This window comes from Drosophila grimshawi, unplaced genomic scaffold (assembly GCF_018153295.1).
Source record: "Drosophila grimshawi isolate 15287-2541.00 unplaced genomic scaffold, ASM1815329v1 contig_848, whole genome shotgun sequence".
NCBI classification, from domain to species: Eukaryota; Metazoa; Arthropoda; class Insecta; order Diptera; family Drosophilidae; genus Drosophila; species Drosophila grimshawi.
Genome location: NW_025063692.1, coordinates 17766562 through 17783407, shown reverse-complemented (window position 1 = coordinate 17783407; position 16846 = coordinate 17766562). Strand labels below are relative to the sequence as shown.

Sequence of the window (16846 nt, the reverse complement as noted above, 5' to 3'; positions counted from 1 at the left end):
ATAATTACATTTATTAAATAGAATTTTGTTGAAATGAATGCATAAATAATATGTGCTTGAATGAATGTTGGCTTATAAATAGTCAAAAATATATATATTGCTAAAAATCCTATTGAATGTAGAAAAAAAAATTATTTTTATAATATAAATTAAATATATAAGATAAAACAATAATTATTTTTAAATTAACTAGAGTCTAGAAGCTATATTATAATATAACTATGACTCGATATCATGCATTTTGCCATTACATCATTTTCATATACATATTTATGTGAGAGAGATATGAGAAAGTGATTGTTGCGTCGCTTGGCGTTATGTGAGCGAACTTTTGTTGTTTTTTTTTTGTTTGTTGTTTGTTTGTTTGTTTTGTCTTAACACTAAATTGAAACAATGGCAAACTTTTGTCTGGGACTATATCTCAAAAATAAAGGCAACTGAAGAAGTTGCCTTCAAGTCTAAAACACAATATGCTCGACTGTCATTATAAAGCTAGTTGACCCCCTGAGCATACGTGGCCAAAAAATAAAAACAAAAAAAAAAGACAAAATAAAAAACCTAGGACAACAGGCAACAGCAAGCAAACTTGGCTAGCTGCTTGTCATGATATCAGCAGCTGTTGCTCTCAGCGTCAAATTGTTGATGCTATTGTTGGTGGTGCTGTTGTTGGTCGTGCTGTTGTTGCTGTGTATGTTGATGCTGTTGATGCTGTTGATGCTGCTGGCTGCCGTCTCGCTATCACTGTAGCTATCCTGACGTTTGACCTTGTACTCTGGATTCTTCAGCCAGTCCTCCTTGATGAGATCGGCGCCTTTCTCGGCTATCATGATGACAGGGGCATTTGTGTTGCCGCTGCTAATCGTTGGCATAATGCTAGCATCGATCACCCTCAGGCCACGCACCCCATAGACGCGTAGCCGGGGATCGACAACGGCCTCGGCATCCCAGCTGGGACCCATTTTGGCCGTGCCGCAGGGATGATAGATGGTCATAGATATGGTGCGCACTTGACATTCCAAATACGCGTCCGATAGAAACTTGTGCTGTTTGCAGTTGGGCAATGGTTTGCGCCACAGTCGACTGCCAAATTGCTTAAAGACCTCCGCCTCGGCGACGCGCAACGCAATCTTGGCGCCCTCCACCAGCGTCTTGGCGTCAATGGGATCGTCGAAATAGTTGGCATTTATCAACGGATACTGAAATGGATTGGCGGAGCGCAAACGTACAGTGCCCCTGGAGCGTGGTCGCAGCAGTAGAGGCATTATGGTCCAGCTATCCTTATTCGCAATGGGATGATAGACTTCCTGATAGACAGACTCCTTCAAGCCCATCACCTTCTTGACGCGTGCCCCATTATCAGAGTTAATCGAGGCGGGTGCCATGTGAAACTGTATGTCGGGCCAGTCGATGCTGCGATTTGAGTACGGTGTATGAACAAAGGCCAAACCCTCAACGCCGCCCAAACTCGTCATCGGTCCACGTTCGCGCAGCACATACTGAAAGGTCACCGCCGTTGGATTGAACCGATCCTGCACTATGGCCACCGGCTTGTCGACCAGAAATGTGAGTCCTCCCATGCCCACATGATCCTGCATATTTTCGCCCACGGGCAAATCCTGCAGCACCCGTATGCCATGCTTTTCCAAATGCTGGCGCGGTCCCAATCCTGACAGCATCATCAGCTGCGGCGTATTGATCGCACCCGCCGACAATACGATCTCCCGCCGTGCGGCAATGCGATACACCTTGCCATTCTTCACAAACTCAACGGCCTGGGCGCGCATTGTGCCCGGCTCGATGATGATGCGCGTCACATGGGAGTTCATTGATAAATGAAAGTTTGCACGCTGTCGTATGGGGCGTAGAAATGCTTTGGCCGTCGAGCAGCGCGAACCGCGTCTAATGGTGCCCTGGGCGATCATGAAGCCCGCCTGCTGGGCACCATTAATGTCCCGATTGTCGTAGCCCAGCTGGGTGCCCGCCTCCACAAAAGCGGCAACCAATGGCGTATGCCAGGGTGACTCCTGCACGGTCAGCAGTCCGCCCCGTCCATGATAGGCGCTTTTGGCCAAATAGGGATTCCGATTATCCTCGGATTTTTTAAAGTAGCGCAACACCTGCTCGTAATCCCAGCCGGGATTGCCCAGCTCTGCCCAGTGATCGTAATCATGTCGATTACCACGCACATACAGCATATAGTTAAGCACTGAGGAGCCTCCGAGGACACGTCCGCGCGGCCAATTGCAGCGATTGTTCTGCATACCCAGACAGGCCTTGGTCGAGGGTTCCGTCTTGTAGGCCCAATCGAGTTTGCTTAGCTGCAGATAGGCTGCCAGCGAGGGCACATCCGATATCTCGTTTTCGTCTGGGCCCGCCTCGATGAGCAGCACCTTCCATTTGCGCACCTCGCTCAGTCGATTGGCGACCACCGCACCCGCCGACCCACTGCCCACAACTATGAAATCATATTCGGGCCAAAGATTTAGCTGGTCCAGGGGTCGCGACTCTGGATCGACGGCATCATAGCGATAGTAGGTAATCGCTGCCAGGAGCAATGGTATTAGCCACAGTCCAGTGGTAACCACACCAAATGTTGACTTGATCACCGTCGTTATAAAGAGCAGATTTAACACCATATTCCTTGGCTTCCTCGTTGCTTTTAAATGGAATCGCTCGACTTGTTGTTGTTGCTGTTTGGCTTTGAGTTTATCTTATATTATCTAATAAATCTCTCTCTATCTCTTTCGCGCGCTCTCTCTCGCTCTCTATCTCTCTCTCTAGCGTTTCTTTCTCCTGTGCATGGCGTTGCGTCTGCGACCATCCGAACCGCTGCGTGGCTCTGCTTCGGCTCCTCCACTTGAATTGTCCTCTGGTGCAATAGCTGCAAGAGAATTGTCATCAGTTTCATTAGTAAGGATAGATAAAAAGGACGTTCGATTAATCGATGTGTTCATATTGAGCGATAGGTATTTCCTTTTACTTCTGTGGCTTTATTAAGTATACTCTGCTGAGATCCTTTCATTCCAGTTAGAAATATATTTAAATGCTATATTTTTTAAATACCAATTCAACTTAATCAACCAACGACCAACTCCAGTCGCTATAAACCACAGAAACCCAACTTCCGTTCAGTAAATGGTCATAAGAGCTCTGCTCAACTGCACTGCATTGTTGCCACCTGGCATGGGGTCGAAGAGTTACAGTGCATACCGTTAAACTATGAATGCTTAACAGATTTGATTTTCAATTTGTTTGACTTGCACTCGTTCGAATATTTCAAGAGGTTAATTGTGTAAGTCAGCTGACAGCAGTCGGCAAATGCGCAACCCAATAACATTCCACCGCCCCACGCCCCACGCCCCAGCAGCCGTGTTGGGGATACCGTTAATGTTGCTGCAACCGAAACCGTTGCTTGCACTAACTATCCTCAATCAGTTTGTTATTGTTACACGATTGCATTCCGAATATTATTGTTGTTGCAATAGCTCTTCAAAACGTTTCCACCATTCCTCCCCAACCCCTTGGGGGGGTTTATTGTGTGTGCCCAAAAAGGGCCACTGGCGGTGCGACCTTGACGACTATTGCGGCCAATAAAGTTTAAGTGTTGTAAAACGTAACCGTGTTGGCAGCCACAACAAATGCGGCTTATAATGAATGTAAGCCACGCAAAATTCCGTTTAAAGCTGCACCAGCACCAGCAACAACATCAGTAACAGTGACAACAATAGCAACAACAACCACAGTGAATATACAAAAGATATCTTTTGCTGTTGTCTCTCTCTCTCTCTCTCTTTCTCGCTCCCTCTCCCTCTCTCTATTTTTGTCTTTCAAATCGTGGTTCCATTCGTTTTTATTACAATATCTACGGGCTCTGATGTAATAGCTACCAAATTGTTTGTTGTTGCTGCTTTTTCGTATAATTGGTAAATTTACAAATCTACATACGATATATATATATATATATTTTTTTTTTTTCTTTTTCTGTTGCTGTCTATATATCGGCCTAAACATAATTCATTTGCCTTGTCACTCGGTCAGCCGTTAAAACGACACAACAACAACAACAACAAGCAGCTGTTGTCACGTTGTTGTTGTTGTTGTTGGTATTTTTGCTGTTGTCGCTAGTTGTTGGTTGTTGTTATCGTGCGGGTGTTGAAACGTGCAGCATTGCGTTGCTTGTCAGTCAGTCTATGTGATTGTCTGTCTGTCCACAGTTAACAGTTAAGCTCTTTGGCTCTTTGAATTACGGCTCCCCAATAAAATCGAAAAAAAAAATAAAAATATAAACAAGTAGTTCCCACCAGTTGAATCATACTATTTGGCTTATAAATAACTGACAACTCATGAGAAACTATACATTAATGCTGCGAGTCGTAATCTATTGTTGAATATACATCAGGAAGCGCCTTAGTCTGATAGAATGCAATTTTTGGCAACAAGAAATTATAATGATAAGTCAAGGAAGTTTTGAATAAATAGTTTTCGTTGCATGTCTCGTTTGGCGGAATAAAAATCTGTGAATATCAAAATCTGCCTTAGCTTCAAGCTAGAAAAAACAATAATAAATCGAATGGAATTCGACTACTACAAGTTTATAGCATAATTTAATTCAGATTTTTAGATCACTATTTTAAAACATTCACAAAGCATAATCGACAGCAAATAACACTCCAAAGAGCAAAAAAATTGAGAAACTGAAAGCGGCAACATAAAATATAAGTATTAGTTACGCATTCGTAGGGGTCAATGGCATTTGATGAAGGCAACAACATCAGAATCCGAATGTTGCAACATGACATTTAACAATCAGCTTTAACTTATTAACTAAATTTTTATAAAGCTGCCGCTTCACTGTGCCACTCGGTGCCACACTGTGCAACATTGTGCCATATCTTTCTATTTTGCCGCTTCGTTGCGCCCAAGTGAAAGGCCAAAGGCTTCTTCAGCTTTAGCTTTAGCAGCTTTGGCTATAGCAGCACTGGCTCTACTGCTGCCAAAACAGGTGCTTGCCTCAACAGCAATTTGGAACATTTTTGGCAACTGGAAGCTGTAACTGAAGTTGAAATTGAATCTGAAACTGAAACTGAAACTGGGGAGCTTAACGCACGCATTTCTTTTGCCGTTTTCGTTGTCGTTGTTGTTGTTGTTGTTGTGCGAAAAACAAAACATAAAAAAAAATGTAAAAAGTCGACAAAAAAAAGTTGCATGAAATTGGGTCAGCGGCAAACGAGTTTACACAGCTAAAACTGTGAGCCGTGGTATGAGGAGAGGTAGCGGCTGTGGGGAAAGGGGGCAACTACAAAATGTGGGAGGGGGTGATATGGGCTGGCCTGTGTGATGGCAGTTAGGTCGAGTAAACCAGTTGAGCATCTCTGCAAAAGCGTAGCTGCTTTTGTTACCGTTGTTGCTCTTGCCAAATGAGCTCTTTGCTTGTGTGTGATTGCTATGTGAGTGTGGGTGTGTGTATTGGCTATTGGCCTTACCATTTCCTGGGCTCAATATTTTGAAGACCAAAATATGTCAATGTATCTATATGGCTTTGTATCTATGTATCTTGTATCTGATGGATGCGCACTTGACACTTGACAAGTGACTCTAAAGTGCGCGCAATTAAAGTCATTTTGTGCGTTAATTTGGTGTCAAGCTCAGCGGGCCATGCGGCCAAAGTCAACATTGCTAACGACATGAGCATGAGCTCTAGGTAGTAGGTTGTTGGTTGTTGGTTGTCAGTTGTTGGTTGTCAGTTGTCGGTTGTCGGTTGTCGGATTGGTGGTGTCAGTCACCTTGACTGTGATCAGAAGCACACAATGCCACAGCAATCAGTTCAGGCTGCATTTGCAGCAAACAGCCCCAACAACAGCAACAAACATTCACAGCAACTTTATTTACTTGCAGCTACAACAGCAACCACAACAACTGTTGCCTTTTAGTTATTAAATAAACAGTTGAATGCGTAGCGGCAAATTTGTTGCTTTATAGTTATTTATTTAGCTGCAACAGCACCCAAGAAAATTGCAAAAAATGTTTAATTGTTGCTGCTGCGGCTGCGTGTCGGTTTTGCATTAGCTAATGTTAACGCTGCAACGCGTTTTCACGCGTTTGTGTCCTAAGTCTTTTGTTTTTGCAACGCAACTGAAGCCGATCGAAAAGTTCAACTAGCAGCAGAGAACGCTGGGAGTTGCCAGAAGCCTAAGGGGATAAAAATAAATAGAAATATAGTTGCACGTTCTTGGTAGCTTTTGGGCTTACTGTCGAAATTAACAAGCAGCTTAACTTGTTGCCAAAACGAGTATTTTAACGCGTTCACTGTTGGAAGCCGTAGCAACTATTAATACTAGCAGTAACAGAAAGATATTTGAAGAATAATTAGATATGTAGTCTTGCCACCTAGCCATAATTTACTGGTGCTGCCACCTAATATTATTTATATTCTCTTGGCGTTGCCACACTTGTTCAATATTTGAATATTTTGTTAACAGAAGGTTTTAACTTGCAGTCAACTGCACATGCGTAGTATCGTTGCAGCCGATATACTCCATAGAGTAAATGGTAGGGTATTGCTGCCTGCCCAAAGTTGCGAAAAGAGTTGTTGCTGTTGTAGCCTACTTATCTACGAAAGCGTCAATGTTTTTCTTGCTTTTCCTTTTACTCATGTATGCCATATACTATCTTTTTAAATGTATTTCACAGACATGTGTGTGCACAATTGCCGCTGCGTTGTTGTTGTTGTTGTTGTTGTTGCTGTTGTCGTGGGCGATTGCAAAATGTTGCCGCTTGCAGTTGCTGCTGCCGCTGTTGCTGTTGCTGTCATAGTTGTTGTTGCACTTGAGTGCCTTTTCCATTTGCCCAAATCTCAGATAGCAGTATGTGTGTCTATTTTGTGAAGGGTACTCCCTGCTCAATAGTTGCCTTTTCCCTATATCAGCAACAATGTCAATAAGTCCGACAACAGTTGTTGCTGCTGGTCGCTGTTTGCTATTGCAGCTGTGCTGCACCTGCACCTGTTGCGGTTGCTGTTGCTGTTTCTGTCTCAGTGCAGCGGAAATAATCAGCTTGACCTATGGTCAGTGTTTCACTTCAACTGCAATTCCTTTCACACACAAACACACACACAGACACCAGTTTACCGTTAAAACGTTGCTTACTTGAAATTCTGCGCGCACAAATCACACACGTTTGCCTCAGCGGGTTGCGGTGTCGCCTTAGGCGTATCCTGTGCTCATCCAAGCAAAACAATAATAAAAAAAAACAGCTATTTATTTTGATCGTATATCGATTATCGTTAATCGGTCTGTGCGGAGCACTGCGTCCGTGCGGTTGCGTTGCACGCTTTCAACTGAACGCAAAGTTTACCGCGAAATCCGTGCAAACGATCCAACCGCAGCAGCAGCAGCAGCAGCAGCATAAACGTCAGCGTCGGCAGCATCGGCAACTGTTTGGCAACAGCAGCAGCAACAACAATTGCTACGAAAACACCAACAGCAACAACAACAACAACAACAAGAGCAACAGCAACAACAACAACAAGAGCAACAGCAACAACAAAAATGACAGCAACTAAAGCTAAAGCAAAAGCAAATGGTTAGCAAGCGAGCAGCTGTTGCATATTATTGGCACATCGACATCAAACTTGTTGCAGATCAAACATGTTTGATGCGCTGATAAGACAGACAAGCAACACTGATCACTTATGCAGTAAAAATGATGACGGCAATGAAATAGAGCACGTTAAGTCGATTAACTCTAGATTAAATCGAAATGAATTGACAGATATTCTGTCTTATGGCATATGAAATCTCAGTTTAATGAAATAGTGATGCTTACAATAAGAAAATGATTAAGAGTTTATTGTGTGAATAGTATTTTTCATAATCCTCATAATTATGATGATGGTGCAGATAATTGAGAAAGTTTAATAGGAAATTGAATAGACTCTTCTTCTGGTAAGAAAATTATGATAACGATAAAGGTAATTGTCAGGTTCACGGTAATTGTCAGGTTAACTTGCCAAGACAATCTTAACTCATTCTCAAAACTATTTCGTTGGATCTTTGGTAATAATGGGAGTAACTGCACCCTTTAGAATTTTAAAACAAGTCGAGTTAGCTCGACTTCGATAGAGTTTTATTGCCCAAATTGCATAATCAAACGCAAGCAGGACAACAAGTCTCATTTATTATGTCAGTACAGGCACTGAAGTGTAAACAAAACTAAGTCAGTGCATATACAGACATGGGTTTATTGACAAGCCCGAACTGAAATCACCGTCTTGCGACAAACGTTTACACATACGTCCATACATATGTACATACGTACACGAAATAATAGCGGGGATCTGCAAAATACACACAACATAATTACGTTAGCGTCGATTATCATGTCATCCCTTTCTCACACATCGACTATAATTTATATACTTACATATAATATGTTTTCTCATATTATGTATTAATTAGAAAAATGTCCCTTTCGTGTGGCTTTTATTTCCATCGGAAATCGATATGTATCGATATTCGAAAAACGTATGCAGTTATCGATCTAATGAAGCAAACTTGTTCTGCCTATCGGACGGAAATGGCTTTACCGACTCAGCTGTTGATCCTGATCCTGTTCAATAATATTTATATTCATTTTGGGGCCGGATTGGCTTCCGTCTCCCTGTTACACAAAATTGCACCATTATAATCCTGTTATTCATTTTCAATGCGTTGAGGGTATAAAAATGCATTTAGTTCGAAAATGATAAAAATATCCTCGTTAAGGTGAGACGAAGAGCAATTGTATATATATTCCATATCAATAATAAAAAAAATGGGTCGTCTTAATAAAAAGAATAGAGAAACATACCCCGGAAAGGTTAAATTTTCAACGAAGGAATAAATTGAAAAATAATCTGAACTAATCTTTTTCTCAATTTATTTAATGTGAATTATAAGAAGTTCACAAAAGTTAAAACGCCAAAATTTTAAATTATAATTAAAGTTACAAATTAAATTAAATTAAATTAACAGTAATTAAAATGAAAAATAAAATAATTAAATAAAGTTTATAATAAAGTCTAATCTGCGGCTATTCAAATTAAAAATGGCTCAATGTGTTCTGCAAGAGCTATGAAAAGAGTTGCGATCAATCATTAACAATAACATGGTTAGTGTTGTCCTCAAAAATTGTGGTTAACACACTTGCTGCTGCTGCCACTTATTGTTGCTGGTTGTGGTTGCTACTTGCCGCTTGCTGCTTGCGTGACCGCATTCCACGAATTACATACGCATTCCCCAGCAGCTGATGAAAATGCGAAGAAAAACAAAAAAGAAATGGGAAATAAAGTTATTAACTTATTAAGATTTGGCACACCAACGATTTTTGTGTGTGCGTCAATTTGTGGTGCCATGCGGCAACTGTCCACAAAATGTGGCACCCATTTGCTCCATTTGCTATTTATTTTTGTTTTATCAAATACCCCGCATGTGACAATTTATATAACCTTTAGTAAGAAAAAAAAACTGAAGTGAAGAGAAGAAAAAAACTGAAACTAAAACAACTAAAGATTTAGTGGCAAATGTCGAAATATTTTTGCAATGTTTTGTTGCTGCTTTTGTTGTTGTTGGGTGTTAATGTGCAATTAGCGCGCGTTTTTGGATGCGGATAGGCAAATGGACCTGGCGACTTCAAGCCCCAAAATTGCCAAAATTCATTTCGTTGATGGTGCAAAAATGAAATGCGACCGCCCTCAAAACATGTCAAAAGCCCAACAGGTAAACGTACACTGATAGCGAGAGTGGTCGACTAGCAGATATCCTCGGCTGCCCTTTGCTTAATTAACTGTTATACTGTATATATATTATTTAACAATAATTAAGTAAATAAATGGCTGAAATAAAATGTATTCGTTCGCTTAAAAAAAATCGAAATTCAGATAGTTCGGTTGAGTAAAGCTCTCAATCTATCATATATAATTTGTTTTTTTTTTTCATAACATATAATTTTTTAGTCATTCATTACAGGGTATAGAACATTTACAAGGCTTTCATTAAAGATATTGTTCAAAGCTTATCAGTAGTATATTTATTGATTTTTTGCAATGTAGTTGTCTCGCATTCACACTAAAAACACACAATCCAATAAAACCCTTTTTCGTCCAGACATACCTAGAGGGTATGCCAAAAAAAAAAAAACTCCAAAATCGGCATAAAAATTACTTTCGCTTTGAGCATCAGGAAGCGAATAAACCATGAGCTCATAGCTTCAAGTGGCTGGTTACTCGGAGCTGCTCCGCTATAGCTGCCGCCGCATCCAATTAATGGCCAGTTAAAGACTTTGCTCCGACTAAGGGCAGGTGCCAGCAACAATTTCCAAAGAGACAGCTGCTGCTGCCTGTGCTGCTGTTGCCTACGTGAGCCCAATCAAGTGGAAGACCTGACACCTTCCAGCAGACACCATGTTTATGACGCAAGCATTTCCATCGAACTGCTCAAATTTGCTTTGGATTTTATTATGTATTTTTTTCTTTTGACAATGCTGCCAAGCGTTTCCCAGATTCCAACCCACCGCCCCCCACACACACACATTCATCTGAATCGCAAACAAAATTACATGTCTCCAGATTTGGTTGAGTTCGCTTTGGGTTCGGTTTGGGGTTCGGATTGGCTTCGGTTCGTTTTATTCGGATTCGGGCGGCATAATTGACCAAAATTAAGCAGACATTATTCAATTTAGTGCTGTATCTGAAGACAGCTGCTTTTGCCGGCTTTTGATATTATTGTTGCTACCTATCGTTTATATATATATATATATATATATACATATTTTTTTTTATATTTATTTTGTTGTTGTTTATATGTTTTGTTGCGTGTGTTTCTTGCTTTGTTTTGATACTCGCTGCATCGTCGAATGTGTTCGACATCACGTCGACACATAAACCCGACTACGGCATTTATGGGATAGTCATGGAGCGGAATTTCAGATGGAGTATTTGCCAATGCATACCACAGCCAAAACTCGAGTACCCATTGCTATGATTGATTCGCTCGATTCGATTTAGGCGCCTTTTCGATTGGAGGCTCACTTTCAACTCGACTTGATGTTTGATTGCCCTAAGTAAATGATCTTCGTCATCGCGACAACTGTCGTCATTTCACAAAACCGCATACCAAATATATGCAAACAAAATCAAAATGTTAGCATTGTAAGTTTAAAGATATCGAGCTAGCACCCTCTGTGGAAATTCGCTTGAAACTAAAGCCGTTATTCATTTGCTTAATAATTAGCTTGAATTTGATTTATTTAAGCTTTGATCTATAAAGATTTCGAATGTATACATTTTATACTCCATAACCTTGATGATATTGGCATCTCGATTTTTTCTTCAAATAAAATCTAAATTGGCTTTTATATTAGTTTTAGGAATGATTTCGAGAGATAAGGGTCTTTGGACATTGGACTCGTTCGCATTCGTATGGAATTAGCTTTTACTAATTTAGTCATAACAGCTCGCAACATTTGCAGCAACTGTTAAAATGGATGCTGTAATATGTCTCTAAAATATTTTCTGCAAACTATGAATTAGCTACAAGATGCTCCTCTAAAGAAAACAAATTCACGTCACGCCCAACAGCAACAGCAACTGGACAGGCAACATCTACAGTAACAACAACAACAGTAACTGCATAAAGTGTAAACAACAACAATCATAAAATGTGCCAATTGCTGGTTGTGGTTTGTTCCCAGGTTGTGTGTTGCATTGCTTTTGCCTTTCGGCTGCCACTCAGCCGATTAATGACCCAAATTTGTAGTCGCAACGCACTGACCACAGACACTTTGAGCACCACTTCGTGGTGTTGTGTCTTCATCGTCATCATCATCATTATTATGATCATGATCTTCTTCATTATGATCAGCTCTGGCCATCATCATCGTTGTCGTCGTTGTCGTTGTCTTTCACATAACACTTTCCATTATTTTGGACTCACGTACGCCGCCTCGTTTCGCTAAGTTGCCCCCGCCCCTGCAACACCCCCACCACCGCCCTTGTTACCCATATAAATAGCGACTATGACTTGGCGTTTCTTTTAAATCAAATCAAATATTTACTTAAGGTCTTGGGCGGCTATCTAAAGGGCCTTATGTAAGAAACGCCTTGGGTGGTTTATGACCACTTCGAAGCTCATCACTTTTGCACCTTTATGACTCGATTCCTATTACCCTGTAGCTGTAGCAATTCTAATATTTGTTAGGGTATCTACCAGTTTGAGTACTCTTCCATTTTTTAATGGCAGCGCGCAAATTGCAAATTGTTAATTGGGAAATGTGGCTGCCAGGCAAATAATAAAAAAAAAACAAAATCAAGCGTTGCGACTTGTAATTTAAATGGTCAACCAATTGGGCCATGTCGCCGCAGTGCGTATTGATTAAGCGCATTAGCTGCACGCTGCTAACTGGGCTAAATGAGTGAGTTAACTTGCTTAACTACCTGGTTTTAACTGTTGTCTGGGCTGTTCCCCAGCTAACACCTACGAAATAAAACGTGAGCGCTGCCAGAAATGCCGCCAATGCGTAACTTTTAGTGTATAACCTTGGCACACTTGAGCACCTGTAAAATGCAGACAGACAAAGGGGGGAGTTAGAGAGAGAGGGGCCGAGGGAAAGACGGCGTGAGTGAGTAGTCGTAGCGGTTGCATTCAGGAAATGCTTAATAACCACGCCCCAGCGGGCGCGCTCTTAGTCACGGAAATTATGTTATGCTTCCATTTGATTGGCAGTAAAGTTTTTGGTAATTTGACATTTGGTCAGGCTTATAATTTTGACGTCTAAAGGCGGAAGTCGAAGTAACACCCAAATGGCTAACATCACGTATACGTGACAGCTCAAAGCATTTCCATTTCACAATTTTGCTGCGGTGCGTGTCTGTACTAAGTGCAAAAATGCGGCAGGGTTGGTGCATTCGCTACGCATGCAATATTAAAAATGTTACAATCGAATGGAAACGTCGTTATTCGTTTAGCAATTAAAAATAATCGATTATACCTGCTTAAGTAACTAGTTGTGTAAATATCCAAAAAGTTATGCAAATTTGTCGATATGGCTTCTTCCACTGTGGTGTATTTCTGTGCTAAGCCAACCCAAATCGAACTCTTTGCATACTTACAGGCGGCAATTATAAAATGAATTTTAAGAAATCCAAACCAATTGGTGAACGTTGATTTTAATTGGTAGTATTATGAATATAAATATTACAATATAAATTGGCAACTAAGTAAATAATATATAAATATTATTAAATACTATTCAAATAAATAAAATCAGAGATTAAATAATACAAAAAATACTAATAAAAATAAAAAAAGAAAAACATTTCACAAATCACCATTCATATGCTACTGCGGTGGATGTATGTGCTTAGCAAACACGAGTTTCTATTTTTGTGCTGATAGTTGAGTTGAGATAAGCATGAAAATAATTATTGAATTTCAATGGTTTATTCATTTAGCAACTAAAAATAAATTAAATTAAAAAAAAAATACATTTAATAATATCAAATAGTAATAAATAAAAAATAATTTTATAAATATTCAACACGCAAATTAAACAAAATAATCAAAGTTATAACTGTAAATGTAAAATTAGTCAATATTAAATAATAAGGTAAAAAAAAAAAAAACAAATATAAAATATGTATAACAGTTACACACATATTTGACTAGTTGTTGAAATTTAACAATAGACATACATTTAAAATAATATAGCTAGCCTGCGGTAGCAGGAACACCAGCAGAAAGTTTGGCTGCTGCCGCTCTGCGTGCGCCCCAATCCTCCTTAATCATATCGGATGCCTTCTCACCAATGGCGATAACTGGCGCATTCGGATTGCCATTGACAATGGTGGGCATAATGCTGGCGTCCACAACACGTAAACCGGAGACGCCATAAACACGCAGCCTGGGATCCACAACGGCGGTCACATCCCAACTGGGACCCATGCGGCAGGTGCCCGCCGGATGATAAATGGTGAAGGTGAACTGTTTAATGCAGCACGCCCAATAAGCATCTGACTGGAATGCCAGATGCCTGCAACCGGGCAACGGTATATTATGCAGTCGTGAACCAAAGCGCTGAAATGCCTGCGTGCTGGACACGTTCACTGCCAGCTTGATGCCCTCGACGAGCACATCGATGTCCTGCTGGTGTGCAAAGTAGTTCGGTATTAGCTTGGGCGGTTGCTGTGGATTCCGCGAATTCAAACGCACCCAGCCGCTGCTCTTAGGCCGCAACAGCAGCGGCAGTATAGACCATGTTTCGCTGTGCTGCAGTGGCTTATAGACTGTATTGTAGAAACCATCTCTTAGATTCAGTATCTTGCGTATCTGTTCACCGCCATCCGAATTGATTGAACTGGGCAGAAAATGGAATTGCACATCCGGCCAGTCGACAGCGGGATCCTGAAATTTCGTATTCAAAAAGGCGACACCCTCAACTCCCGAGAATGTCATCGGACCACGTTCACGCAATATATACTCCATGGAAACGGGTATAGTTTGAAAGCGATTACGCGTCACTGTCAGCGGTGCATCCACGACAAATGTGAGTCCGCCTAGACCCACGTGATCCTGCATATTATTGCCCACGGGCAAATCGGAGACAACTTGTATATTATGCTCCTGCAGATGATCCGCCGGTCCAATGCCACTCAGCATTAGTAATTTTGGTGAATTGAGTGCTCCGGCACTGAGTATAACCTCACGGCGCACAAATACCAACTGTTTGCGTCCACCCTTCATATACTCGACGCCCACGGTGCGCTTCTGTTTGTCGAGCAGCAGTCGTGTCGCCTCTGCATGCAGCACCACATCTAGATTCTTGCGCAGACGGACCGGTCGAATGAAGGCTTTGCCTGTACTGCAGCGGGCCCCGCGCCTTATGGTACTTTGGGTGAGCATAAAGCCCGTCTGCTTGGCGCCATTGATATCCCGATTCTCGTAGCCCATCTCCATGCCCGCCTGCAGGAACGCAATGGAGAGCGGTGTGCGCCACGGCGCCTCCTGCACCGTCAAATAGCCGCCAGTTTCATGATAGGGCGTCGTTGCCAAATACGGATTGCGCACATCCTCCGATTTGAGAAAGTATTTCAGCATATGCTTGTACTCCCAGCCCGGATTGCCCAGCGATGCCCAGTGATCGTAATCGTTCTTCGAGCCACGCACATAGACCATCGCATTTAGAACGGAACTACCGCCCAGGACCTTGCCACGCGGCCAGAAGCAGCGATCGCCCTTCATCGCCTGGCAGTACTGACGCGTCGATGATGGTGACGTCTGGTATTTCCAGTCCAGTTCGGTCAACTGAAGATAGCCAGCTAGTGCGGGCACATCCGAGATCTCTGTCTCATCGCCGCCCGCCTCCAGCAGCAACACCGTCCAGTTGCGCACCTCGCTCAAGCGATTAGCCACCACAGCGCCAGCGGATCCGCCACCAATCACCACAAAGTCATACTGGCGACGTATCTGAAAATTATGTACAAATTATTACATTGCTGTTGGAGAACAGTCATAAAAAATCAAAATTCATTTAGTCCGTAAGTAAGTCTATATATGTAGTCTTCTGCCTGGTACTTTTTTTCAAGAAATTTTCCAAGAGAAGAGACAAAGATTTATAGATAACGAAGTTCCCAGCGGAACTACTAAAAAAGTATACTCGACTTACGACTGATGGTTCCTGGACCTTGTTCTCGGGATCGACACTTTGATAACGATAGTAGTTCATGCCGATCGCCAGTAACGGGATCATGCCAAGCAAAGACGTCATTGTGCCAAACGCCATGATTCAGTAATTGTCAAATCCAAGGATCCTCCTGGCAAGTTCGGCCCGCAACGCTACCGTTACAAGCAGCCGCCGAGCTGCTTGAGCTGCCACCAACAGTTGCCCGTTTGGGAGGATTCTTATAGCCAACGCTGGCACTGGCTGGCGCACTGGCGGACAACGTTGAGGTGGTTGAATCACCGCTGCCACCACCAAGTATCTTGGGCGTGTAGTTGCGAATGCCGCCCGGACGTGCTGACTTGAAGTGGGCGCGTGCACGCTCGTCCTCCTCCAAGATATCCAGATAAGACTTGATATACAGATGGTGGCTCAGATAGTGCTTTTGCTTGTCCTGCTGCAATCGGCTTGACTTGCTCGACACCAGCGAACTGGGACAGCCGCTGCTCGAGCTGGCCGAACTGCTGCTGACCGCCGACAGTGATGACAACGAGGAGCAGTGGCACGATGAGTTGTAAATGCCACTATCCGAACTCTGCGAGCTGCTGCGCAGCAAATTTTTGCCGTTTAGCTTGGCGTAATGCGAATCACTGTCTGACACAGGTAGACTGTTGCGATGATGCTGCACCGACACGTTGCTGGCCAGGATCTTGGTCCGTTCGTACGTCTGCTTGGATAGATTGTATTTGTGGCGCAGCCGATAGTTGGCCTCGTAGTCGTCCTGGGTGCTCTGCGAGCTGCAGCTGCTCGACAGTTGGCTGGCGGGCGTGTAAATGGGATCCTTGTAGCTCCTGCGTAGCGGCTGACCACGTTTCGGATTCAGGTTGTGGCTGTGGCTGTGATTGTGGTTGAGGTTTAGGTTGTGGTTATGGTTGTGGTTATGGTTGTGGTGTTGCTGCTGCTGTTGCGATATCTCTTGGCCCATATTTCAATTGCAATATGGACAGAACTGAATTAAAACGAAAACAAAAGCAAAGTTAGTTGATTGTTTAAAGTAATCCAGTGCGAAAATAATTCAGAGCCGGCAAATCGCTCAAGCAGTTACACACAATTACAGCTAAGACAATCTACAGTAAATATATATGGATAGGCAGCT

At 42.3% G+C, this 16846-nt stretch overlaps 3 protein-coding genes across 7 annotated transcripts in view; 1 reads left to right on the top strand and 2 right to left on the bottom strand.

The window, feature by feature from the left end:
* LOC6565258 (flotillin-2) overlaps window positions 1–16846 on the top strand; it is a 92938-nt gene that overhangs the window by 22631 nt on the left and 53461 nt on the right. The window lies entirely within an intron of this gene.
* Window positions 232–7278, bottom strand: LOC6564815 (glucose dehydrogenase [FAD, quinone]). Of its 2 annotated transcripts, none has more exons than XM_001991586.2 (2): window positions 7146–7278; window positions 232–2881 (listed from the first exon to the last, which is right to left on the bottom strand). In XM_001991586.2, the coding sequence occupies exon 2, from the start codon at window positions 2634–2636 to the stop codon at window positions 591–593; it is 2046 nt and encodes a 681-aa protein (XP_001991622.1). In that variant the 5' UTR covers window positions 2637–2881; window positions 7146–7278; the 3' UTR covers window positions 232–590. The 2 variants fall into 2 exon arrangements, with proteins under 2 accessions (XP_001991622.1, XP_043072017.1); XM_043216082.1 differs by lacking the exon at window positions 7146–7278 and adding an exon at window positions 5484–5517.
* Window positions 13743–16693, bottom strand: LOC6564816 (glucose dehydrogenase [FAD, quinone]). The gene is made up of 3 exons (XM_001991587.2): window positions 15844–16693; window positions 15697–15743; window positions 13743–15497 (listed from the first exon to the last, which is right to left on the bottom strand). Exons 1-3 carry the CDS (start codon window positions 16673–16675, stop codon window positions 13743–13745), a joined length of 2634 nt encoding a protein of 877 aa, XP_001991623.2. The 5' UTR covers window positions 16676–16693.